This window comes from Equus przewalskii, chromosome 10, assembly GCF_037783145.1.
Source record: "Equus przewalskii isolate Varuska chromosome 10, EquPr2, whole genome shotgun sequence".
Taxonomy (NCBI): Eukaryota; Metazoa; Chordata; class Mammalia; order Perissodactyla; family Equidae; genus Equus; species Equus przewalskii.
In genome coordinates this window covers 23,483,256-23,508,886 of record NC_091840.1, presented here as the reverse complement: position 1 = coordinate 23,508,886, position 25,631 = coordinate 23,483,256, and the positions used below count along the sequence as shown (strand labels likewise).

At 58.4% G+C, this 25,631-nt stretch overlaps 1 protein-coding gene across 8 annotated transcripts in view; it reads right to left on the bottom strand.

The window, feature by feature from the left end:
- The window catches only part of SRCIN1 (SRC kinase signaling inhibitor 1), a 68,962-nt gene that overhangs the window by 33,291 nt on the left and 10,040 nt on the right, over positions 1 to 25,631 (bottom strand). For 5 of the 8 annotated variants that reach the window (XM_070562186.1, XM_070562192.1, XM_070562187.1 and 2 more), the window contains 3 exons: positions 9,992 to 10,293; positions 6,758 to 6,856; positions 161 to 184 (listed from right to left, as the gene is read on the bottom strand). In XM_070562186.1, the coding sequence (XP_070418287.1) occupies positions 161 to 184; positions 6,758 to 6,856; positions 9,992 to 10,270 (402 nt within the window). In that variant the 5' untranslated portion in view covers positions 10,271 to 10,293. The remainder of the gene's footprint in view (positions 1 to 160; positions 185 to 6,757; positions 6,857 to 9,991; positions 10,294 to 25,631) is intronic. The other 3 variants (XM_070562190.1, XM_070562193.1, XM_070562191.1) reach the window with 2 other exon arrangements.

Below are 25,631 nucleotides of genomic sequence, written 5' to 3'. Positions count from 1 at the left end.
CTCAAAGCAGCAGCCACAGCCTGCAGCCCCAGGCCCACCGCCCGCACCAGAAGGTCCCGTGCAGACGCACACCCTGTGCAAAGCATGTGCAGGGAGGGGTAGGGGCAGGGATGGGAGAGCACATGCAGCTGTCACGGAAGCAGAAGCACCACGCACTGACCTTGAAACTCCAGTAGTTTGGCTGCTGATGGAAATAAGAGAAGAGATGGTTATACGGGGCTGGGAGGAGAGCGTAGGGGCAGGGGCAGGTTAGAGACCCTTGGAGCTCAGCACTCAACCCTGGGACATGGGCGCTCCACCCTCCCAAGAGCAGGAAGGAAACGATGCCTGGTACATGCCATTCTCTACTGAGGCCCAGGACGGCCCTGAGCCGGCGCCAGGCCGGCTGGTGGGGGCTGGGAAGAACCATTCCAGATGTTTACAAGCCATGCATTCTAGTCATGGTAACTGTCCTTAGAGAGTCACAGGTAGGAAAAGGCAAAGATGACTGTGATATGGGGAACCCACAAGACACTGGCAGAGATGAAGAAGAGCTGCAGGGTCAGAGAAATGGTATCTGGTTGTGGCAGGCCAGGAAAAACTTCCTGGAAGAGGTGGCATTTCAGCTGGATCTTGAAAAATGAGCAGCTGGAGACTAGGAGGAAAGGCATGCTGAGCAGAGGGGACAGCATGGGCAAGTGCTCAGGGGCCGGCAAGCCAAGAGTGTGTTGAGGGAATAGTCGATCGTCCAATTTGGCTGGGTTGCAGGGCCTGGAAAAATAGCAGATTAGGCTGCAAAGAGGGGCTGGGGCCAGAGGAATGGGCTTAAATGCCAAGTGAAAGTATTTAGACTTAACTGGGTAGATGAGCAGAAAGCATCAGAGTGAAGCAGAGTGGGATCGGAAGTGGACCCCGAAAGGGTTGATGGGGTGGGGAGTGGAAGAGGGAGGCTGGGGCCAAGGCCAGGGCAGGGACGCCTATGAACATGATGGACCTGGATTACAGAGAAGGGTAAACAGACGCTGTTACCTCACCGCACTGGGCAATAGATGGGGAGCCGTGGGCAGCAAGGGGAATTGGGGAGATTGGGAGCATGGGCAACATCCTATGGCCGGAGAGATGAAAGGGGAGGTCCCCTTGCACCCCTAGAATGGGGGCCTCAGGTTCCTCCTCATTCACAATAACCTAAGGTCACCCTGCTTCCCCTGGAGACCAGAAGGCCTTTCCAGATGGCTAAGGACAAGGAAGGAGTGGCCTGGAGGCTGGGTTGGTTCTTGGCAAAGCTGAGGGCACCCTGCTGACCGGTGCCAGCCTCAGCAGGAAGACAGAGGCAGCAGATGGCCTGGCCCTGGGGTGCCTGGCACCAGCAGACAAGATTCCCCAGGCCTCAGAGCCACTATCAGAGGGGAGAGACATTGAGGGTCTTCGATGGGAGAAGGTCACCATGCCAGGGTGTCCTGTGCCACCTGAATGCTTTAATGGCAGAGAGGAGTCAAGCGCAGTGGCTGAGTGGAGGGGCACTGCTGGGACAGAGGCCTTACGTGAGTGAGACCTGAGGGTCGGGGTGATGCCAGGCTAGGGCTCAGATGAAGAGGTTCTCTCGCCAGGGCTATCTCCATCTGAGCCACAATCCCCACCTCTACCCCCAGCACTGGCTCCAAGAGACGCAAAAAACAGTCACATGCTAGCAGGGGAAGGGAACAGCAAAGTCTGTGCCCTAGCCAATGCCTAGAACAATCTATGGATACATGCCACCCCCATGGGTGCCAGGGGATGCCCACAGGTGCTGAGGGGAGGGGAGGGGCTAGAGTAACAGGCTCTAGCCACAGCTGCCTGTGACGGTGGGGGGGGGGGGGGGCAGAGGGAGTGGACACATGAGGGGCCGGCAGAGGCAGGCAGAGGGCACGGGAGAATTTATGATGAGAGCCATGTCTGCAGCCCTGGTGGTGATGGACAGCTCTGCAGAGCAGGCCGCGGTCCCTCATCCACCACCACCATTACACCATGTACACATGGGCTACCCACAGTGCCCAGCAACACGTGGGTCCCACACCACCACGCACAGACTCTCAGACATCCTCCGATAAGGACATCACCACAAACACACCCAGGGCAACAAAAACACACCCACAAAGGGACACAGCACTTGGAGAGAAGCCCTCCATGATCAGAAACAACCCAGAAACAAAGAGAAACTCAGAGACAGAGATATTCATACGTACACCAACCCCACTCATACACAAACAGGGCGCCCACAGGGCCCTGACTTGCTCACACACACTCCCACAAGCTCCACTCCAGTCACAGAAACACAGAGACACTGGCACCATTCACACACACCTTCTCCAACATCCCCCCCCAGAGTCACAGAAACACACAGAGACATGGATACCCATTCACAAGTATATACATGTACACACACACTCAGTTGCAGAAACACAAAGCAGTACACAGACACACAAAGAGAAAATCTCATCCCTCTTTCCCCCTACTAGCCAGATCATGGTGCCTCTGGCCACTTCAGCCACTGTCCCATGCGTATGATGTCCTAGACATCATGTGTCAGGTAGGGGAACTCCTGATTGAAAAGAGGCAAAGATGCCTCACCCCCACCCGGCCCCCAGTGTCAACACAGTGGACCGGATATGCGCAGATGCACCTCTCGTCTGAGAGAGGGAGACAGGGATGGGGCCCGGCTACAGCCACATTGGCTATGCCCTCAACATGGGCCTGCCTCAGGGCCCCAAGATTGGGCACATCCACGGGGCAGTCAGACCTGGAAGGGAGGAGTCCCTAGCTGGGGCCAGGGGAGAGGACTGGGTAGCATGAGTGCCCCAGGAAAGGCCAGCCGAACCCCATTAGAGGGTCAAGATGGAAGAGTCACTGCGTCTGTGCCTGGTGAACTTGGAGAGACTGAGAGCAGAGTCCTGGGACTTTTGGCTGTGGCCTGTAGAGCACACGGAGTGAATCCAGCCCCTCCGTCCTCTCTGGAAAGTGGCAAGAATGATCCTCTCTCATGTGGGCCCCACCAGGAATGAGACACATAGTCTCCTGGCAACTCAGTGTCCTGGGAGGGGGAAACGGTAATGGGAAGAGGTCCTTGGGGACCACCCCCTGTCTCTGCCTCCTTCCAGGGTGTCAAACCCATGAGACAGCCTTGGGTGACTGAGAGCAGAGGGCTCCTCCCCTGTTTGCTAAGGTGGGGCTCTCCCCTTCCAACCTCCAGTGCCCTTTACCTCCTCATCCTCTTCCCGGTTGTCTGTTCCCCCTGCCGTGCGCAACACAGCGCCTGATATATAGCAGGCCCTCAACAAATATTTGACCATGAATGAATGCCAAGAAAATTGGACCAGCCCACGGGAGGAAGGGGATGCCTCTGGATACTCTTGTCTGGCACCACTCCCTCCATCTCCTGGCACCTAGCACTGCTCAGCCTTCTGGGCCTTTTCCCTGGGTATTTCCCAGCACCAGAAACCCCCTGGAAGAAGCCCAGCGGGCAGGAAGGGCCCAAGAGAGGTGCGGCTCCCCACCCCAAGCGAAAACCTCAACAGCAGTGCCAAGCTGTCTCCCTCCCCCATACTCAGGGAGGAGTCTCACCTTCCCAGAGGGCAGTGAGAAGGCAAAAATAAAGAAAAGATTGAGTAGCCCCTGCCAGGGGTAATCACTTGTAAGGAAGAATCCTACAGGAGCGGGGGCAAAATGAGAGGTGATCTGAGAGGGTAAGATGGAAGCCAACCAGCCAACCTCTAGGGACAAGGCTTTCAGAAATGGGGGAGGGAGGGCTTCTCCGGAGACCCAAGGAAGCCAGGCCAGGGAGTCCTCAAACTCCCTGGTGAGAAAAGGAAGCAGCTTCTTCCCTCTGGGAGCTGAGAAATTAACTCAGTCCCTCCTCCACCCTAGGCGCCCTCAGTAGGTTCTTCCGTCCCCCTGCACCTGGTTCTTCCTCCCCCCAACGCCTCGCCCCGGGAGGGGCGGGGCCATGCCCCCTAGGATTCTAAGTCCCGCTGGCTGAGGTCTCTCCGCTCCTCTGGGCAGACGTCCCCTGTGGGCTACTTGGGTGCGTGACCCCTCCTTGACCTCGAGCCTCGACGATGCATCCTCCAGGGAGGGAGGACAGCCAATGGGTCGCACCCCGACTCCTTAATCCCCTGGCTCCTCGTGCACCGGCGCACACGCCCACCTCTCAACTCTAGTGAACACGCGTCCACGTAAACACCCGGCCCCCAGGCTGAGGCTGCGTAACGTGCCCCCGGGGGCACCAGCCTCCCCCCGCGGCGCACATGCCCGACCCCCCCACCCCCAGCTTGTGCTCCACCTCCTACCCCTTCCCGATGCAGAGTGCGTGTGTGGTGGGGGGTGCTGTGGGACCTGCGCTGCGCCGGGGGCGAGGGCGCACCCCGGGAAGGTCATGACTTTCCGAGGTTGGAGGTGGGGGCGCCAGCCGCATTTTGGGGTGGGGGCCTGGCCCACGCGGAAGGCTGCGAGCGCTGTGGGGGAGGGGAGGGGGTGTCTCTCAGGCATCCCAAACCGCAATGGCCTGCGCGCCCCCCAATCCGGGACGGCCCCTGGGAGCCGCGGAGCAAGGCTCCCCATCTCGGGGTCCCCGCCCTCCGCGGACCCCAAGGCGGCGACCCCGGCCCCCGCGGCCGCTCCTCCTTACCTGCGGCCACAGGTGTATGTGCGGGGCCCCCAGCCCCAGGTCCCACGTCGGGCGGGGGAGGGAGGGCGGCCCCTTACTCCCACCCGCCCGGGATCTCCCCTCCCCCGGCCGCCTCCGCAGCCGCCGCCGCCGCCGGTGCCCTTTGCTGCAATGCGAGAGCCGCCGCCGCTGCCGAGCCGGCCCGGGCCCCGGTCGCCCCGGTAACCGCGACTCCACCTGGCGCGGCGCGGCGCGCCGCCGTGCACATCCTCTCCGGCCCCCTCCCCGGCGCGGCCCCGCCGGCGCAGCCACGCCAAGGAGCGGCGGAGGCTGGTGGCTGCGTCGCCGCGGTCACCCGATACGCCTGCCCGCCCGCCCGGGACTCGGGTTGCAGGAGGGAGGGAGGTTAGACAGCCTAGTGGAAGCGGGGGAGGGGCTGCGGCTTGGAGTCTGGCCTCTGGTCCCTTCCCAGAGTCCTCTTCAGGTCCCTGCCCCCAAAGAGTGTCCTGCCTCCTGACAAGTCACCCTGGGAGCTCACAGCCTCTCCCCACCAAGGTCTCAGCTGTGCACCATTGCCCTCTTGGCTCTCCCATGACTCAATTCCCAGCCAAGTCTGGGAAGCCTAGGATGCCTGACTTTCCTTGATGGCCTCTGATCCTAATCTGCTGTGTGACTCTAGCATTTGCTCAACGTCTCTGGTCTTGCACTTTGCAAAAAGAAGCCTCAGACTCAGCCATGGGGAATGGAAAGTGTGATAAGCACTAAGTATCAAGCGCTGACAAGATCCTGTGCACAGCCACTTTTCTCCATAATTACCAAGCCCTGGGTGAGGGTCCCTTCAAGCTCTCCCCCTTTCTCCACCAGAGCAGATTCCAGATGTGGACAGGCCTAGAACCCCATGACCTGGGACAACTGAGCTCACCAGGTCCAGCCTCACTCCTCTCTATCACCCCAACCATAGGTAGCCCCAAGACACTCCATCCGGGGAGGGCCTCTGTACCCCCCAGGCACAGCACGCCTCTCCTCTTCCCTATCACCATCCCCGTCCCAGCCCCATTTTCACCTCCACACGCACTTGGCCACTCAGGACAAGTCTGTCCCACTTGCCGTCCAGCCTTGGGGGCAGACACATCTTTGTTCCCCGAAGTTCAGTCAAGATGAGGCAGAGGGCCGAGAAAGGAAATGGGCTGAATGCCTTGTGCATGATGCCAAGTGTGCCAGTCTGTTGCTAGACATGCATTACACTCAGTTAAAAGGTCTGTACTCTGGAGCCTTGTCCTTTCCCAGCCTGTCATATTTTTCCTTCTTCTAACTCTCCTTGAAAAAGTCCAGCCTTGCTACCCCTCTCCAGGGAGCAGGGTGTGTGAGGAAGTGAAGCTGGCACCCACGTTACCCACTGGGCTCCCTGCCCCTACAACTCCTCTGCCTCCTACAGCTGCCTCCCCACCATTTGGGCCTCAAATGCCTGTTTTTCTCCCATGGCAATGTCCAGGCCTCAGCAGGGAGCCCAAGCCTGTCTAAGTGTGCCCCTGTCTAAGCTGAGATCCATCTTCCTATTAGGGAAACTGAGGCTTGATGAAGAATCAGGAACAAGTTCAGAACAAATGGCTAGATGCCAAAGTCCTCTGAAAAATTGGAAACTAAGCCTTGAGCATAGCAAGGAGGGTGGAAGAGAGATATCATGAAGAACTTCCCGATGGTAAGACATCAGGGGAAGGCTGGGTCTGCTCAGAGATGGAAGGGTAGGGTGCGGATGGGGGAATGAGGTGGTCTGCAGTGGGGGTGGGAATAGGGTACGGGGCATAAGAGACTCCTGAAAACCGATGTGGTGAGGGTGGGGGAGGTACTCCTGTTTACAGGAGAAAAGAATACAAAAACTTTTTTCAAAACCTGAGTATTCCTCCTCAAAAAGTTCCTTCTCCAAAGCCAAGCTTTGCCACAGGTTTGGGGAGGTAGTGAAAGGAATTAGACAATCAGGGGGAGAGCACAGGGCGTAAGAGTCTCCTGAAAATGGGGGGCTCCTACATAAGAGCAAGGGGTGCAAAATAAAAATCCTGGATATCCCCCCTCCAAAAAAATCCTCCCCAAAGCCAAACTCCGCCATGGGCTTGGGGGGTGGGGCGGAGGTGGGTGACTCACCTGGGCCGGCTGGCCAGCCCCGGAGGGGGCGGAGTCGCCATGGAGGTGGGAGCAGAGGGAGCTGAGGAGGCACACGGGGTCCACGGTCCAGCCGCCAACCTGTGTGTGCGAAGGGGGGGACACCCCATTAGGGGGAGCGGGCAGGAGCCGCTGGGGGGCTGTGATGGGGCGGAGAGGGGCACTCCTGAGGCAATCTTTGGCACAGAACTCACATCGCAGAGGGACCCTGCAATGCTGGCTAGTCCCTTACGAGGCTGGGTCTCTAACTAGAGCCCTTGGTTTGTTTCTGGATGTTTCTCTCCTGTCAGACTTGGGGCTCCCTGAGCCCAGGGACGGGCCTTCCCCATCAGATACTCCTGCAGCCCTTTCTTCAATCTTGAACACCTCCCTGCGCACTCTGCCAGGGAGCTGTTCCTCACCTCTCCCCTCCTCACTGAAGATGTCACCTCCCACCTCACAGAGATGGGAACCATCGCAGGGGTCCTCACCCCAGTGTGCCTCTGTCCCCACCTCTTTCTTCCCTGCCACCTCAGAGGAAGCGACGTTCTCCTGCCACCCCAAGGCCGCACCACACCTAAGGCTCGAAGCCCCTCCCTTCCTAATGCCTCCAGGACCCTCTCCCGATGGCCCCTTCCCCCTCAGCATCCTCAGATTCATCCTCTTCATTCATTCCATACACATTTCCTGAGCCAGCACTCTGCTCAGGCGCCGAGCATTCCACGGCCAGTGAGCCGGCCGGTGGTCCTATCCTCTTACATGCTAAGGGAGGGAATGAATGAGTGAAGGAAGGAAGCAATTTGAGTGAGTGGCTGTGCTTTGATTCATTTCCTAAGCATTTGCCGAGTGCCTACTCTGCGCCAGCAAACATGCCAGACGCGTCTGAGGCCCTCAAACACGCCCACATCATCTCTCACAGCCCTGCTGCCCCTTGAGGCCGCCATTCCGTCTTTACCTTTTTCTGGCCAAACTTCCCCAGACAGGTCTGCAGCCAGGGGTCCTGTTCCTTCACCACCTCCAATCTCCTCAGCCCTTGAAAGTGGCCATACCTCACCACACCACGAGAAGTGAGCTCTCCGTCCCCTCTGGACCTCCAGATCCTGGCCAGCCCCCATGGCTGTTTCTCTCTCCTGTCCCTCCTGATTTCTGAGGTGTGGGTGGCCCTCCTGCTGGGCCTTTCTCCTCTTCCTCACATTACTGGTCCCCCCCCCCGCCCCTTCATGGTCATGGGCCCTCTCCCCTTGCAGACTCCATTCTGCCTTGGTGACCATGCTTATACCCCGGCTCCCACTTCCATTCTGCCCTGATCATGCTCAAGCCTCCTCCTGAAGCTGAGGTCCCTTCAGAGTCTTGAGCTGAGCATACGGTGCCTCCTGGACATCCCGTGACTGCCCTACCCACTCCTCAGACCCATCTCCCATATTCCTGACCCCCAAACGTTTCCCTCCCAATCCTCTTATTTCTCCCCAAGGCACCAACATCTTCCTGTCACCCAGGTTTTTCTGTCTGCCTCCTAGGTCCAGGCAGCAAACAAGCCTCACTGAGTCTTCCCTCCAACCCCCCATCCTTTTCCCTTCGTTCTCCCTGATGCTCTCTTCCTCCCCTCCTCCTGCCTCCAGCCCCGCTTTTGTGCCCTCCTATTCACCATCCAAAACCAACCAGAGCCCTCTTAGCCACCAGCATCTGGCCCCACTTTTCCAGTCTGCCCCCACACCTTCCACTGCCCCCCACCCTGAGCCTTCTGCACAAGCCAGGTGGATCTCTGTGCCGGTCCCCAAACCAACTCAGGGCTCTGCTCACCTTCCCTCCCCACCTCCTCAAACAACATTCTCTTCCTCCATGCCTATTCAGATCTTTTTATCCTTCTAAGCCTAGTTTAGCTCCTCCTCCTCCAGGAAGCCTTCCTGATCAGGCCTGTCCACCTGATCTCCCCTCCTCCAAACCCTCTCCCAACTGACTGTGCCCCTCGTACTTAAGTTTAACCATCATTTTATCCCTTCTAGATCACAAATGTCCCTTCCCCCTCCTCCCAAGCCAGAACACACAGAGGGAACCCACTGAGAGGGAATCCCTGAGGGTGGGGCCGTATCTCCTCCACCTGTGACTCTCCCTTATCCCAATGGCAACTCTGCTCCCAGGAGGACTCTGGAGCTCAGAAAATGCAAAAGCCAGATGGTGCAAATAAGGTATCACGGGGCAAATAAGGTATCAGAAATGTGCCAGTGTGTCCTTGTTCCCTGCCCTGAGGATGGAGTAGGAACACTCCTCCCTTTCCCAGCCATTCCCAGCAGTACCTGGGAAGGGGGAAGAGAACAAGGCAGGTGTGGGAGCAGGGACTGACATCCCAAGGCTCCATTGAAAGGATGTGGATGGGATGTACCACCCTCCCCTCGGTCCCTTCTCCCAGAGCGGATAATGCCTGAGTCTTAGCAGCCTGCAAGGTACCTCACCAATGTGAGACTGGAAGCAGAAAGCTAGTCCCAAGAAAGAACTTTCCTACAGACAAGAAGGTCATACGTGGATGGAGAGATGCATCCAGGAACCCAAGGCTCTGGGAGAGATTTAAAAGGGAAGCATCCCACTCCACACAGAAGGAGACAGGTCCTGGTCCAGAGGCAGGAGCCCTGACTCCCCTCTAAGCCTTACTGATAGCAGGAGAGAAACCAAGGCACAGAGAGAGGAGGCCTGTAGCTCAGAGTCACACAGAGAGTCTTGGGGGAAGGAACAGGAGAAGGAGGAGAAAGGCCCAGGAGTCCTGGACTCTGTTCTTGCCAGGGCTGGGACACATCAGACCCAGCTCTCTGAGCTCCCAAGGCCTCACCTTCCCTCAGGGGCCACATCACAGAGGTGCCGACCCCAAGGTCTCAACTCCACGCCTGGAGGGACCCTCAGACTCCGAACAGTCAGTTCTCAAGCTTGTCCCCTCTTCCTTCTACCCCTCCCTTGGCCTCCAGGATACACCTTCCTGCGCTCTGCCCAGTCAAACAGCCAGAAGGTGGAGGCTGGGCTCTCTGCCCAGTCTCCTGCTCCACATTCCAGGGCTGCAGGCAGAGGTCAGGAGGCTGGTCCTCCACCCTCTTCCTCACCAGGCTCCAGAAAGGCCAACCAACCGGGTAAATCCCCACTTCCCCCATACTCCCTCTCGGCCCCAGACGGCTCTCAGAACCGGGATGAGCTTGGGGGCAGGGGAGCACAGGGTCAGACCCCCTCCCTGCCCGCAGCCAGGCCCCCACTCACCTGCTCTCGCATCCTGTCCTGCTGACCCCGCAGGGCCAGGGCGTGCTGCGGGTACTTGCTCTTTAGGTGGTCCATGAAGGCATCGCGCTTGCGGTCGGCATCCGCCTTCTGGAGCCCGCTGAGCGCCTCCAGGCTCTGGGCGGCGATCACCGTGTGCCGTCGCTCGGACGTGTGCACGAGCCCCACGTTGGAGAAGCGCCGTCCCCCGCTGCCCGCGCCGCCCCCGCCCCCCAGGGTCCGGTACTCCCGCGGGTATTCAGCATCATCCGCAGACAGCATGGGGGGGCTGCTCCGCTCTGGATCTGCGAGAGGGGAGAGGGGGCACGGCGGGGGGTCACGATGCGTCTGCCCGGGCTGCCCATCCCTCAATGGGGGTCACTGCCGGGAGGGGAACCTGGGTGAGGCAGGACTGCCCACCCCTCACTAGGGGACAGAAGGAGCAGAAGGGGCGATGAGGTGGAAAGCGAGCCTAGAGCTCCAAGGAGGGTGGGGAACAAGGGCAGGGTCCAGCTTCTTGCTCTCCTGTGGGTGGGTTTGGAGAGACTGACTGTGCAGTGAGGTGCTGTCCTTTGAGGCCAAGGAGGGGGTGGAAACAGGGGTCCTGGACACCTCTTTAGCCACACTCCCCCCCATCCTCCTTCCTAAAGCTAGTGTGACCAGGTGAGGGAAGGAGAGTCTTCTTTCGGATGCTCCCTGAAATATGCGGAAAGGAGCCTGCACTGTCTTCCTTTCAAGAGCATCTGCTAAGGGGGGTGGGGTGGGGCAGCTAGCCTCCTCCCTCAGACTAGCATGTCCAGGATACACTTGTCCTAAAGGCTAGGGGGTGGCTTAGAAAGGGGCCAGGACTAGGATACGTTGTGGGGGGCAGGGCATGAGGGCAAAGATCACACTCCAGGCTTCCCTAGGAGATGGAGGCCTAGGGTGTGGGGCATGGGACCCCCTTCCCCCTCCCTCCCCAGAGACAGACAGATGGACAGACAGGAGAGGCTGGGCACAGAGAGGACAGTGGGAGATGGATTTGGGACAAACTCAAAGGAAAAAGAAAGCAACAGAGCAGCTCAAGCCCCCCCCCACCGGGACCCTCCTCTGACCTCTCCCCTCCCCTTCTTCCTTACCCCTCCCAACACACACACAAGTTCAAGACCTGTAAGTAACACACAGGGGACAAAGGACAGTACAGAAGCAAAAAAAAGAGAAGGCCGGGGGTTGAGGTCCCTTCCCCACATGCCCACCAGCCCTGAGCTCCTGGCGTCCCCAGGCCCATCCCTGCTGTCTCCCACCCTCCAGCCTCAGAGTTGACCTTCCTCCAGCCCAGCAAGGGACAGTGGTTCCAGAGTGTCACCCATGCCAGCGGCAGGAGGAGTTGCTGGGGCTTGCCTCAGCCATATTCCTGGGCATAAAACAGATTTGCCCTCCCTTGTCCCCAGAAGTCACTCTCACTGGGAGATAAACACATTCTCCCTGGCACACCCCCAGCCCCACCACCCTCAAAGCAGCCCCCCGCCCTGAGTGGAGCCTAGGTCTGGGGGCATCAGGCCCTGAAGCAGACACACGCACCCCAATGCCAGGTTGACTCCCAGGGCTGACTGAGGCCAAGGAGGAGGAGGCTGGGGATCCTGGGACCCAGCCAGGTTCCACCCAGCCCAGCCCCTCGTTGGCCCCTCCCCCCATACATCCACTGCTCATCAGGCCCGCTGCCAGGCCTCAGCTACGGCCTGTTCAACCACAGGAGGAAAGACGAGATTGAGCCACATTTCAGGAAAAGCCACTCCTCGCCCAACACACACACACACACACACACACCCTGACACCCACACACCTGTCCCTGGGCTATGGCCAAGCCACATGGACCCGGGTGGCAGAACCCTAGAGGACCCAGCACCTTCCACTAAAACCAAGGGAAGAACGGCTCAGAGTCCACAGCTTCCAAGGGCCTGACTGACGGCCGTCATCACGGCCTGGAACCTCCCAACACCCTGCTGGGGAGTGTTACTGTAGCCCCATTTCAGAGATGGGGCCACTGAGGTCAGAGAAGTCCAGTGACATGCCCAAAGCCTCAGTGAGTGGGAGAGGCCAGATGTGACCCCAATACCCATTAGGTTTGTGTCGCCCGCTCCCACCGCACTTTCCTCACCAGATGACAATTGTATATTGACGAAACAATGACAATACCACATTGCACTGGGTGCTCTTCCTTGTCTACCTGCTGTCTGCCCACCTTGGCGCTGGGCCTGGGGTCCCTCCCTCTCCCTCCCGCAGGCATCTGTCCCCCTCATCATCACATCAGGCATCATCACAGTCACCACCCTCTGTTCTGCTCCTCAAAGTGAGGTCCAGACACACAAGAGATGACTTGGGAGGAACAGCATTTCACAGTTTTGTAGTTGTATCTTTACTTTCACAAGGATTAGAAGAAACCCACTAGAAGGTCCAAGCACTGACTTCACGGGTCTTGTTCCTCGGGCTGGGAGAGAGAAGGTTTCCTTTTAAGAAAATTTATTTAAGTTCAAAGTGAGTTAATGAAACATATTGAGTTCACACAGCGCCAAGGTTCCCCGAGAGGGAGGAGATCTGTGAAGGTGGCCCCTGACTGAGTGAGGCCGGGAACTTGGCGCCATCTTCACAAGGGCCCAGTCCCTGCCCTTGAGGAGCTGATGGCAACCCAGGGTGGCAAGTGAATGTGGCCAGAAGGGAGTGACCTGAACAATCATCCAGGACAGGATGATGGGCTGGGATAGGGGTGCTCCAGGCGCTGGAGAAATAGCCCCAACCAGAGTCAGGGGGCTGCCTCCCGTGACCCTTGACCTCCCTCCTCCACTCACCCTCACCACCAGCTACAGGTTTGCAACCTCATCGGGTACAGCCGAGCAGGAGAAGACCCTCCACCAAGGGCCAAGGGCCCTGACTCTCTGTAGTCCTCTCTTCGCCCAGGTGGGAGAGATTCTGCCCAGGGCCTTGCTGCTGGAAGCCCAGCTCTAGAGTTCAGCCCTGAGCCTGCCTGAGCCCGAGGGACCTCTCCCCTTGTGCCAGACAGCCAGGCTTATCACCCTCCTAGGGCTCTGCACACGCACAGGTGCATGGGGTCGGGTCTCCAATTCTTACCTCCCCCCCGGCCCCAGAAGAGCTGCTCATCTCCATCCCCACCCTCCCTGCCAGCACTTCCCTCCGCGGCTCCTAGGGAGACCTCAGTCCCATGTCAGGGGTGGGGCACACGGTATACCAGCCTGAGAGAGGCAGGGACTCTGGGGTCACCCAGGCTCTCCCAGGTCCATTAAAGGGGCTGAGGAGGGACTGGCAGGAGGCGTGCCGGCTACTAGAGCAGACATGGGGAGGGCGGAGTGGGAGCAGCTGTGGACGGTGGCCGTGTGCTCGCGCCCTATTTAGGACTGCAGTCCCATAAATCTCACACGGGTGGGCGGGGGTGGGGAGAGGGCTGCTGAGCAGGTCTGAACAGAGTGGAACAAGGGCTCACTCCTCCCTGCCTCCCTGAGGAGTCTCGGACTCACCCCTCAGGTGCCCAGACATGGTTGGAGGGAGGGGTCAGGGGTGAGGCGGGAGCCGGATTCTAGGGGATGGCAGAGAGAGGAGGGGGCGGGAGAGAGAATCTGCCATCTCTGAGGGGCAGTGGGAAGGAGGGGCTTTGATTTGAAAAGCTTTAGCATCTGTTTAAGAACCTTCCAGATTCTTAGCTTTATTTCACAAAGGCAGAAACTAGGCTGGGGAAGAGGCGAGGCGTCTGCGTGACCCAGGTGTCCTAGCTCCCTGCTCTGTGCATTTCACTCCTTCCTGCGGCCCCCGGGGGGCCCGGGAGGATTCACCTGGGCTTCTGGGTTGGGGGGCCATGGGGCTACCCTGAGGGCTCACACAGGAATTTCTCTCTCTGAGCCGCCCAGCCCCGGCACTGAGGTCAGAGCACTGGGAGAAAAGCCCCCAGACCAGAGACCCCTTGGGTTTAGAGTCAGCTTCTTCCCTGAGGGAGCTGGGGTTAGCCATTCATATCAGTCAACAAGTCTGTCCCTCTCCAGCCCGAGGGCACTAATCTGTAAAATGGGGGTGTTAACCTCTAAACCCTGCCCCTGGGCACTGAGTGAGAGGCTGGCAAGACAATGGAGGAGAAAGTACATTGTTCTTTGTTTTGTTTTTGAGGAAGATTAGCCCTGAGCTAACTCCTGCCAATCCTCCTCTTTTTGCCGAGGAAGACTGGCCCTGAGCTAACATCCATGCCCATCTTCCTCCTTCCTCTACTTTATATGTGGGATGCCTACCACAGCGTGGTTTTTGCCAAGCAGTGCCATGTCTGCACCTGGCATCCGAACCGGGGAACCCCGGGTCGCCAGAAGCAGAACGTGCGCGCTTAACCGCTGCGCCACCAGGCCGGCCCCCAGCATTGTTTTGAATTAAAGACTTTCCTGGCACACCGGCTGGTGGGCCCTCGCAGGGCAGCCTTCCCATTGCTCCTGCCCCTGCTCCAGCCGCCACCAAGTCCTCGAGTGGCCCTGACCCAGGAGACCAGTTCCAATCTAGTGCACAGCCTGCGCTGGGCACCGCGGCCCGGAGCAGATCAATGCTTCCTGCTCAATAGCAGGGGGCGGTGAGGGATCCATCTGGGCAGGGGTCTGGGGGAGGGGGAACGAGATGGGACAGGGAGGCCTTGAGGGTGTAAGCAGGACTGGGTTTTACTGGGGCAAGGACGTGGGAATTGAAGGACTCTGCGGTGGAGAGGCAGACGCAGGGCGCCATGGGGGAAGGGGAAAGGTGGGGAGGCCCTGGAAGGGGCAGCAGAGCTGGGGTACTGGCGAAGGGGCATAGGGGATGGGGGTTGGGGGAGGCGGAGAGATAAGCTGGAGGGTTTGCCATCTCTCCAAGGACCCTCAGTGTGCAAGGCCCACCATAATTTCCAAGTCGGAGGTGAAAGGGCCCCGGACTGGTGCAATCCAGCTCAGAAGGAGGGGAGGGGAACGCGCCCCAGGCTGGGGAGACCGGGAGGAGGTGGGCGCCCCCGAGTGGCCAGCGGAGGACAAAGGCGCAGGTGCTTGGGAAGAGAGCCACATAGTTATTTGTTCCACCAATTCTAAATTCCACGTTTATTTATGAGCCTGATTTATTTTTATCCTCCCCTGCATTCTTTTACATGAGATCACTGTAACTCATGATGAGAATTAAGATCCCCAAGTTTTAGCGACACCATCTCGTAAGCCATCAGCCCATCCCCACCTGGCATCTTTACCCCAGATGTCACCATCTACTCTGTCCTCTGGCTGAGGCTGGGCAACATTTACACATGACATCATCTTCAGAGGAAGAGAATGTGGAGGAGAGGAGGAGGGAGAGGGAAGGAAGGGGAGAAAGTAGAGGGAAGAAAAGAGAGGTCTCTTTCTGGGGCTCCTGCTGTGAGGACCCCCAGCTCAGGACCTGGAGTTCAGGTCCTTGTCTCCAGGAAACTGAGAGGCTGAAAAAGGTCCCTCCCTTAGGGACCTGAGAGACCTCACAAGTGTGCCCCCATCCATTGCGTGGGCAGAGCTGCGAGCTGGGTACCAGCTCAGAGAGCCCATAGGCCCTGGGCTGGATCTCAGTGAGGCCGGCAGGCAGGGCAAGGGGAGGGGTGCATGGAGATCACTGGAAGGGTGGGGGGCCTGGCTCAGACCCCAGAGTGCCTTGCCCACACACTCACACTTGAACGCATGCAGCTCGATGCTCCCCAAGTCCCACCGTCTGCAGCCAAACCAAGAGGAGCCCGAGTCACCCAGGAGGAGCCCCGAGGCGACTGCCACCATCAATTGTGCCTGACAACTCCATCCTGCTGGGCGCCTGCCCACTGTAGTCAGGAGGCACACTGTGCTGGGAGGTCAGAGATCAGAGGACAAGGTCAAGCTTGGCAGAGGCTGTGGGACTCTGGATCAGGTGAGGGGATCATCCCTTACCCCACTCCCCATGAAGGGTGTGTCCGTCTTTGGGTGCCCCTGGCTCTGCATTCCTTGTGTGCCCGTGCCCCTCCATCCCTGCTGTCTGTCTGTGGGTCCTTGGAGCAGAAGCCCATCTGTGTCTGTTTTCTAAAACCATCTTTTCCGCCCCATACCACAACAACCAAAGTCATTTTCCGGGCAATTGCCTTTCTGTAAACATTCCTGTGTAATATCCCCCCAAATTGCTAATGCCCAGCGCCCTGTTGAGTGTCCCTGTCACTCCAACCACAGCCTGAGAGGTGGGGCGGGTGGTGGGAGAAAAGGCAATCGGAGGGGAGGAGGCAGCTGGACTGAGAGTTAGGGACAGGGACTCATGTCCAGTTCCCGGCACAGAGTGGGGCCCCACACCTGCCCCCATGCCTCCCCATTTCCCATCAGGCCAGCACCACCACACAGCACCCTCAGGAGAGCCTGTTTGGGCAGAGGGAAGACAGAGAGGAAGGCAGAGGGGAACCCATGGGAGGGAGGCGTCGGGGTGGGGGGAAGGGAGCTGACTTCAAAGCATGGGGAGATGGTTAGACAATAAAGGTGACTTCCCGGTGACTGGGAGCAGGGATACTAGGAGACAAGGGCAAGGCCAGGCAAGCTGTCATCACTGGGCCCCAGGGAAGGCCAGCTCCCCTCCCTCCTAGGTGTGAGAGGGCAAATAGAGAAGTGGGAAGATGCCAGGTAGAGCCCATCCCCCCCGGATGGACCACTACCTGGGCCCTGCAGTGGTGGGGCAAGGTGGGCAAGGCAAGAGGGTGTCAGAGGCAGTGTGGTCCTTGGCTGCTGACACAGCCGATGCCCCTTCCCAGCCCCCAGCACTGATCTACAGAACCACTGTGGAGAAGGGCCTGGGGCAGGTTGATTCTCCTGGAAGTACAACAAGGGAAACCGAGGACCAGGGAAGTCGAGTGATTTAACAAGAGTCACCGTGTGGACTCCCTCCCCTGGGGCTGGGGGGGAAGATGGGGGGGGAATACGATTGTGGCCCATGACCCCCTGGTCTCTTCCACCCCCAGCCCCCAGGAAGCTGGGCATCTAGACTCAGGTGGGGTGTGGGGCAGGGAGGCCCGAGCCCCGAGGGAGCCAGGAGGCAGGGGTGGGTGCAGGGCACTGCCAGTCACAGCTTCATGCAGGCAGAAAACACAAACCAATTTACGCAGATTTAAAACCCACCAAAGGCCACTTAGTTGGTAAACGAGTCGGATTCTAATTAAAAGACCTCGTCAGAGCTGGGGGAGGGAGAGCTCACCTGCCTAGGAGGGGCTTCGGGGCGCAGGGGGGGACCTGGGTCCCAGTAGAGCTTCTGGAGTTCTCCCCAGGGAGAGAGAATTTGAGAGAGAGAGGCTGTGGGGCTCCCTCGGGTGGGCAGGCATTGCCCCAGCCAGATGCTTCCTCCGCCAGCCCTTCCTTCACCCATCCCTAGGCCAACTCTATCCTGCTGATGCCGACCACTCACTCAGACTGGGAGCACCCCCAGGGCAGGGCCCATGTCTCCTCCCTCAGACTCGGGGCCTCCTTGATGGCAGAGGTACCACTCCGTCCAGATTGGGTGGTCTTGCAGGACAGAACTGGGTGGGATGAGGAGACCCACAAGCCACCTGAGCAGCAGAGTTGGGGCCCAGGGACAGTCAAAGATGCCAGGCTTGGCCTGGGTGCCATCTCCACTAGCCGCCCTGGCTGTGCGTGGCTGTGGACTCCTTGCTTCCTTCTATTGGCTGCCCTTTCCTCCCACCCCCCAACGTCCACAGGCCACGCAGCGGAGCAGCCCTCTGACCCCAGTGGGGAGGCCTCCCTCCCCTCAGCTCTTATCTCTGAGGCAGGCAGGACTGATGTCTCAAAACTCTTCTGCTCAGCCCTGCCCGCATCTCAAAAACATGTCTGCTCTCCCTCCCGCCGAACGCCTTTCACAGGAAGGAAACAGAGGCCCAGAGAGTGAACCTGACCCAGTCATACAGGAGCTGGAGGCAGAGCGAGAAGTGGAGCCCAGATGTCCTGGCCCCCAGGGACAAGGATTTTCCATTCCATTATGCCACTTCTCAGAAAGCAATCGCCAGGGGAGCCCCTCTCCAGGCTGCCAGCCCCAGGAGGGCACAGACTAACAACCTCCTTAGGAGGAATCGGCAGCGAGGTGGAAAACATGCCGCAGCACCCTGGGCCCAAAGCAGAGAAGAGCCGTGGGCCACGGCCCAACCACACCCCTGGTCCCCTCCCAGCCCAGTGGATGCTCACCACATGGTCATCAGGGTCCCCGTGCAGCGTCCTGACCACACTCCTCAGACGAAACCCCCCCAACCCCACTCCTTGCAAAAGGGCCAACAAGCCAGCCCCTGCCCTCCTTCTCCTCGCACCCCACCCTCCAAGCAGGCAAAGCCATGGCATTACCAAGAATCACTGACTTTGGGGGTGAGAAAGTTCTGTTCAAACCCAGCCCTGCCACTGACAAGTTGTGTGACCTTGAGCAGGTCAGCAGCCTCTCTGAGCCTCAGTCCTCTCATTTGTTTTTTTCAAAATAAGCTAATAACGCTCAGACAGGCGTGCAGGTTGTGCACTGCACAAAGGCACTGGCCTAGGGAGCAAGTGGGGGAAAGTTTCTTCCTGATCTGCCCAATCGCCTGATTTCCTTTCACTCCACTGTCAGAGTTTTATCAGATCTAGGACTGTAGGGTTTTGATTTTTAGCTACTAATGAAGATCTGCCTAATTGGCTTTCTCAGGAAGGAGGGCGGACATGTGGAGGGGAGCACGTCACCCCCAGTCTGAAGTTGTTGTTGGAAAAGCTGGGAACAGCCCTGGCGTGTGCCCACACAGTGTTGCATTAACAAGCCAACTCCTGAGTGGCATCTCCACCGTCACGCACCCAGGGAAAGTGTCCTGTTGGCTCTACATCTCCTTGGAGAGGCAGCGGAGAGGAACACAGGCTGTGAGGACCGGAAGGAGCGAAGACACGACAGTGGGAAGGGAGGGAGGCAGAGGCTGTCCTGCCAGCTCTGCCACCACCCCGAGAAGCCGCCAGAGCTCCTTCTATCTCAGGGGGCACTGGAGCCTCAGCGTGCTGCTGCCGGGGCAGTGGATGTGGGCAGAGGGACCTTTACCATGCCCCCCCAAGCTGCCTCAGGCTGAAAACATGAAATCAGAGGGAGATATCCTGTTCCCAGGGGGAGAGACCCCAATCTGTTGGAAGTGAGGGGTGGAAGCCCCACCCATCACCCTGTCTCACCACAGAGAAATGTTGTCAATCCCCAGTGTTCATCGAGGGCCTCATAAATGCCGGGCAGGAGCCTCGGCCTTGCTGGACCCCTCCAGAGCCTCCTCAGACACCACCCTTCCTGGGTCAGGCTCTCTCTAGGAGGCCTCTTCCCTGCCAACCCCGACAGCTCAGCCATCAGAATCACCAGGGTCCTTGGGCCTCCAGACTCCATGACACACTCGATTGCTTTAGCTCACTCACACTTCTGTCATCATACCTGTGCACCATGGTGCACACCCACGTGCCGAGCACATGTTCACCAACACACATCCTGTCACAGACTGCCTCTCCTTCACCCACCACAGGCATTTACATGCAGAGGGGCACACCCAGGCCCAGCCAGGACTGAGGTCACCACACAGATGCCACCCTGACTCTCCACTCTGCCATCTTAGATGCCATGTGGACAGGGCGTTGTGCCCATGCACACACACCAAGTGCATTTCAGACCGCCTGAGAGACTGCAGTGCATCTGAAGGCTCCCTGAAGCGCCAGGTTGAGGCGCCTTCAGCCTGGGGTGCAAGACAGCGGGGACCCCATTCGCCCATCCTGAGTCCAGATACACCTTCTCAGGGAGGCAGCTTCCTTGCCCCTCTCCTACTTTGCCAAGTTCAGGGTTTCCTTGCTGAAGTGTTTACATTCTGTCTTGAAATAGAGGGATGGGCCCAATGACCTCAAGGCCGCTCCTCTCTGACCAATATTTACCCAGCAAGGCGATGCCAAGGACTGAGATGCTCCTCTCGGACCTGTGCATCCCCAGCCCTTGTTCTGCCTCTGCAGGGGTGAGGGGCTGGTGGGCCTTTGACCCGCTTCCACCTGGTGCTGTAGGTCAAAGGCCAGGGCTGCTGGGCTCCAAGACCCAGCCCCCACCTCCCAGGTTAATCACACTACTGCCTGCAAGCCAATGAGAACCAACAGTCAAATTGGCACCCCTTATTTTCCCTCCCTAGGGAGGCCAAGGTTAGTACCACTAGAGACTGGGGGGGGGGGGGGGTGGGGCAGGGGATGGAGGAGGAGGGAGCCTGCAGAAGGCAGGAGGAGACTCAGCGAGTTTCCTGCCTGACAGCTGGGTCCAGGCTGACCTGGGAAGCCTGACCAGATACCAGGGGCATCTTTTGGAAGTTCTCTCTGTTGTCTAACCTGAACCCTTCCACCAGAGCAGGATCCGGGAAGGTGGAGCACAGCTGGAAGGCAGGGAGAAGAGTGGAACCTTCCCCTCCATCTGGGGTGCTGAGGTTTAAACTCCGCACCAGGCTTGCTTGATGTCGTGGGAAACACGGACCAGCCATGAACGATAAGCCCCCTACATGACACTCTACGAGGGCTCTTAGAACCAGTACTCATTTGACTCTCAGAGTCACCTGGTGAGAGATACAGGTGAGGAAGCGGAGGTTCAGGAAGGGGTGACATGTCTGAGGTCAGAATTAATAAGTTGAGGAGGCTGATCCCAACTGTGGGGGTTCCAAGCCCAGATCCCCCTCCTTCCCCCCACACCCAGCTGCCCCTGAGGAAGATGCTCATTCCGCCACCGAGGCATCCCTGAGTCTTTGCCCAAGCCATGGGGCCAGAGCCCCTCGCAGCCCCAGTCTGTCCCACTCCCTGAGAAGGGAGCATTCAAACGACCCTCCTCCCCAGGGAAGCACAGAGACCCTCAACCCCATCCTCTTGGGGAAGGCCTCCAACTGGAAGAGCAAAGGGACCCCTCCCCAGGGCGGGGCTGAGGAGGATGGAGGAGGGGCAGGGAGCAGAGCTGCCCCAGGGCCACAGAAGCCCAGGCCGGGAAGGGGGTCCCACAGTCCTGAAAGAACCTCCAGGGCACCTACCTTTCCACAGCCCTCTTCTCACCCTTAGCTGGGTGCAGAGTGCCCCCAGCCCCTGCCCCAGGCTGTGCCGAGACAGGAGAGCGAGAAGCCCTCCCTATCTCAGGATCGCCCCCCAGCCAGGGCTTGGATACTCCAGGAACGGGGAACTCATTACATCCAAGGCATCCATCATTTTGTGGGGCTCCTCTTTCCTTAAAATGAGCCAGAGTCTGTGCCCATGACCCTTAGCGGGGCCCAGGAGCAGGTCATGACCTCTTCCTTTGGAGCAAGATGGAGGCTCCTAAACCCAAATCTTCTTTCCTGAGCCCAAAACCTCAGGTCCTTCCTTCCGTGGCCTGGCTTCAGCCCCCCAGCCATCTGCACTGCCCTTTGTTGGGTGAGCCCCATGTTGTCGCCACCCTTCTTAGTTGGTGGCCTCCAAAACAGCTCCAATGGTCGAGATGAGGTCTGAGCAGCCAGGTGACCTCACTCTGCTTCAGCCCTCGCGGCCCTCCTGCCTGCAGCACGGATACCAGGGGAGGCAAAGGCCCAGGGCATGCCCAGCCCTGCTCTGGGACCAGAACGGACATTCCTTGCCTCCTGCTCTGAACTCTCAGGCCTCCCCTGACCTCGGGCCTGGGGGGCCACCTGGACTCCTGCCTGGGATGGATAACTCTCCTGGCAAAGTCAGCTGAACCTGCCTGCTCCTTCCAGGCACTTCCATCTCCCTCTGGTGCCTGGCCTTGCTAACGTCATTCAAGGAGTCTGCTCCGGGTCTTAGTCCCTTCCCAGCAACTGTGTCCCTCGCAGCCCCAGCAAGGCAGATCGAAGCTCCGGGCACGAAGGACTGTGTCCAGGAGTCTAAATGGGCAGCCTGCTCTGACTGTCACTCTCTGGTTAGTGGCCTGAGGCCCTTGATGTCCTGTCCGGCAGCCAGCCATCTCAGAGGTATGCCCAGCCACTTTGAGGACTGAAAAACCACAGCCCACATAATAATCACTGATGCATATTAACCACACAGTGCTTCCTCCTTGATAACCTACTTCCTCCTCCCCAGTGTTGACCCTGCCCTGCGGCCAGAGGGGCTCCAGGCTTGGAAGAAGAGGCCCTGTCACCCATCAGCTGCTTCTCCACACTGTGCCCCGTATCTGCATCCCAGGCTCGCGTGGCGGCTAATTCTGGCATCTCATCAGACAGTAATTGTGGGGGAATCAGCAGGACTGTCATCTCTGCAGCTCAGCACCTGTCACCACGCCACCATCCCCAGGCTGCTGGGCTGGGACCGGAAGCTGAGGGAGGAGGAGTGCACTGGGGTGAGGGGCATAGTTGCAGCCTTTACTTCCTTCAACCCTACCTCTCCACAGGGCTGTGATGCACGTCTACCAGGTGGCCACTAGCCACACAAGTGCTCCCTGTCACCCAGGGCAGGTACTGGCTGCATGTGTCACGTGTCACATGTATGCATGGCCATGACCAAACAGAGCAGGAAGGACACAACAAGCCAAGGCTCAAATCTTGCCTCGTCCCCTTCCCATACGTGTGACCTTGAACAAGTTCTTTTACTTCTCTGGACATCAGTTTCTCCAATGGCAAAATGGGGAAAACAGTGCCTACCTTGGGAAGATGGGAAGAAATAAAAATGTAAAGTCTCTAGCCCAGTGCCAGGCACATGTATGATCATGTATTCACTTAAACAATTAGTATACACCTACTATGTGCTATGCAATGTGGGGACGCCATGACAAACGAATCCTGGTTTAGTAAGGATCACATTGGGGCCACACTGGGCCACAGGCATTTTGTTTGGCTGGTGGTGTTTTGTTTTGCTTTGTTTCTCTGAATTTTAATGTCTTTAAGGAGCATATGTACCCTTCTCCTCACCACAGTCCCCACCCTTCCCTATTGTCCTCATCCACTGCTTCACTCATTTCCTGCCCCTGAAGGCACTGAGTTTGCTGCCCCCAAAAGCAAAAGTGGACTAGTAGGTTCAGTTGTGTCCAGAACCACTGGCCATGAGAGATTTGACAGTACCATGGGAGCTCAGAGGGGCACTTCAGGGAGGAGCAGAGAGGGGAGGTGACAAAGGGAAGGTGTCTGTTTCGTGGAAGAGGAGTCACAGAAGCCAAGGTTCACAGAGGGGGGAGGCCAGGCCCAATGGGAGCTGATGGAGACAAAGAGAGCTCAGGAGGTCCTTCCCGGTGTTGGATCTCCAGGCCCCAGGCACCTCCCGCTCCTCCAGAACTGCTTCCTAGGTGGGCCTTATTGACAGAGCTACCCTGTAAGACCACCTCCCTTACCTCACAGCCAAGCAGCATCTGCTGTCACAACCAAGTCATTGAGTCACTTCCCTGTCCCCATGCTCTTTTCCCAGGTTGAGAGGAACTCTGCCAGAACCGAAAGGAAGTCTGAAAATGGGAACTCTCTAACCTCCAGCCCCCCACTCCGCCCCCCCACTCCAGGGTCTGCGGGCCCCTGAGACTCCCCAGGGGGAACCAGGAACTGGGGTGGAGGAGGAAAGTGGAGATGAATCTCAGTCAATTCTCAGTGGCACAAACCATGAAGGAACCCTGCCTATAGGAGCACAGAAAGTGGGGCGAAGGCGTACCACTCAACACACAGCCTGAGGGATTGAGGCTGGACCTAGGATAGGCTCCAGGTGGAAGGCAAAATGGAAAGAGGGGCAGTAAGGCTGAGGCTGCCATGATGGATTATCTGTGTGGCCCTGGGCATGTCACTTAATCCCTCCGGTCTGCCACCTCCGCCGGAAAACAGAGACAACAGCATCGAGCTCACAGGACGCTTGGGAGGATGAAATGAACTAACACATGTACCGAGCCTAACCCAGCCTATGGCTCATACATTATTGAAGAAACAGTCAATAAATATTCGTCACTAGTATTTTCATTATTACCACGGACGATTTTTTTTCAAAACTCAGCAACGATGAAATGACAGCCCCCTTTGCCAGCCCTCCACTCCCTCGCTCTCTCTGAGCCCACAGAGGAGCACAAAGATCTCTTCTAACAGAAACCAGAGTCAACAGTGAGAGGCTGGTCCCACTGAGCCCACCTCCATGGAGCCTCTGGCCCCTCGCGATACCTCCCCCACCCCTACCGCAACCCCAGGCAGTCTAATAATCCTTCACAGCACTTTTCCAAAGCCCACCCACATCTGACTCCACTCTGGGGGGTCAAGCAGGAACGTGGCCGTTCCTCCTCCTTACAGACGTGGAAAGTAAGTCTTGGAAGGGATGGAGCTCCCTGCCTCTGGGAGTATTCCAGAAAAGGGTGGATGAAAGAGGACAGCATTCAGGACCCCTCCCTGGTTCCCCACCCCGAACTCACCCGGAGGGTGAGGGCCGCTCTGCTGTTTGTGTGGGGAAGGGGCTGGTGGCCTGGGTGACAAGGACAGGGGCGGAGGGAAAGGGCCGCAGTCCCCAGTGGCTCCTGCCTCCTCCCGGCAGCAGCCGCGGAGCGGGGAGCGAGGGGAGCAGCATCGTTGCTCTTTTAGGAAAACGGTAATTTTAATTAAGAGGCAGACAAACGAGCGCTCTGCAGATTGTCTCCGAGCAAAGTTATTAAAAAGCCATCAAGGCGGCAGCAGCCACAGTGGCAAGGAGGGCTGCCTCCCTGAGCTGCCCGCCGGATTGGGGCTGAAGCACCTTCAGACAGCTGGAGAAGGCTGGAGGACGTGGAGCCTCCAGCCAATGCCAACACAGGATCCTGCAGCCCCTCTCCCAAGGTGGGGCAGGGGCCGCACCTAAGACAGTGCCCAGGGCACAGCCTGGCCAACCCAGGGCGGGGACAGAAAGAAAGCCAGCAATCAGGCAGCCCCCGCGGTGGGCCAGGCTCTGTACCAGCTGCTGCTTCTCCTTTATTCTTCTAAGCAATCCTGCCATTTTACAGGCAAGAACACTGAGGCTCAGAGAGGGAAAGTGGCTTGTCCAAAGCCACACCACCGGGAAATGACTTAAGTGACGATTTGAACCCAGGTCAGGATGACTCTCAAGTCCAGTGCTCCAGGCCGCTAGTCCTGGGCACAGAAGAGAGGGTGGCCTCCCAGCCTGGGCTCCCTGAGGCCCTCTGAAGGGGCCTCAGCACTGGACCAAAAATGCTACTCACAATCCCAGGGTTGCCAGGGACTTGGGGCCTCAGTCCCTGCCTGCTTGGCAGGGGCACACTAGGAGAGGGGCGCCATCAGGTCAGGGGACACTCTTCAGGGACATAAAGTACAGAGCAGCTGCCAGCAGGGGGAGCAGGGGCGGATGGGTGCATCAGTGGGCACAGTCACAGCCCTGGGGTGAGGCCAGGTACTCGATGGCCCGCTGGCCAGGCCACATCTGGTGAAGCCCCACAGCTGGTGAATTCAGCCAACCCCTTAGCCTCTATTTGCTGACCAATGAAAGAACCTCTCTGTCTAGGTCACTGCTGGACTCTGAGCCCAGCCCAGTGCCTGGCACAGAGGTGTTCAATAAATGTTCACTGAATGACTGAATGAATGTACGAGTAAATGATTGAATAAATGAAATGAGATCACAGGTTTGCAAGTGCCTATAAACTAAACAAAGCTGAGCTTGGATGCAGTCCCATCTTCTCCCATCCCCCACCCTCTGGCCACGATGGAATACTGGCTCCCTGCCCC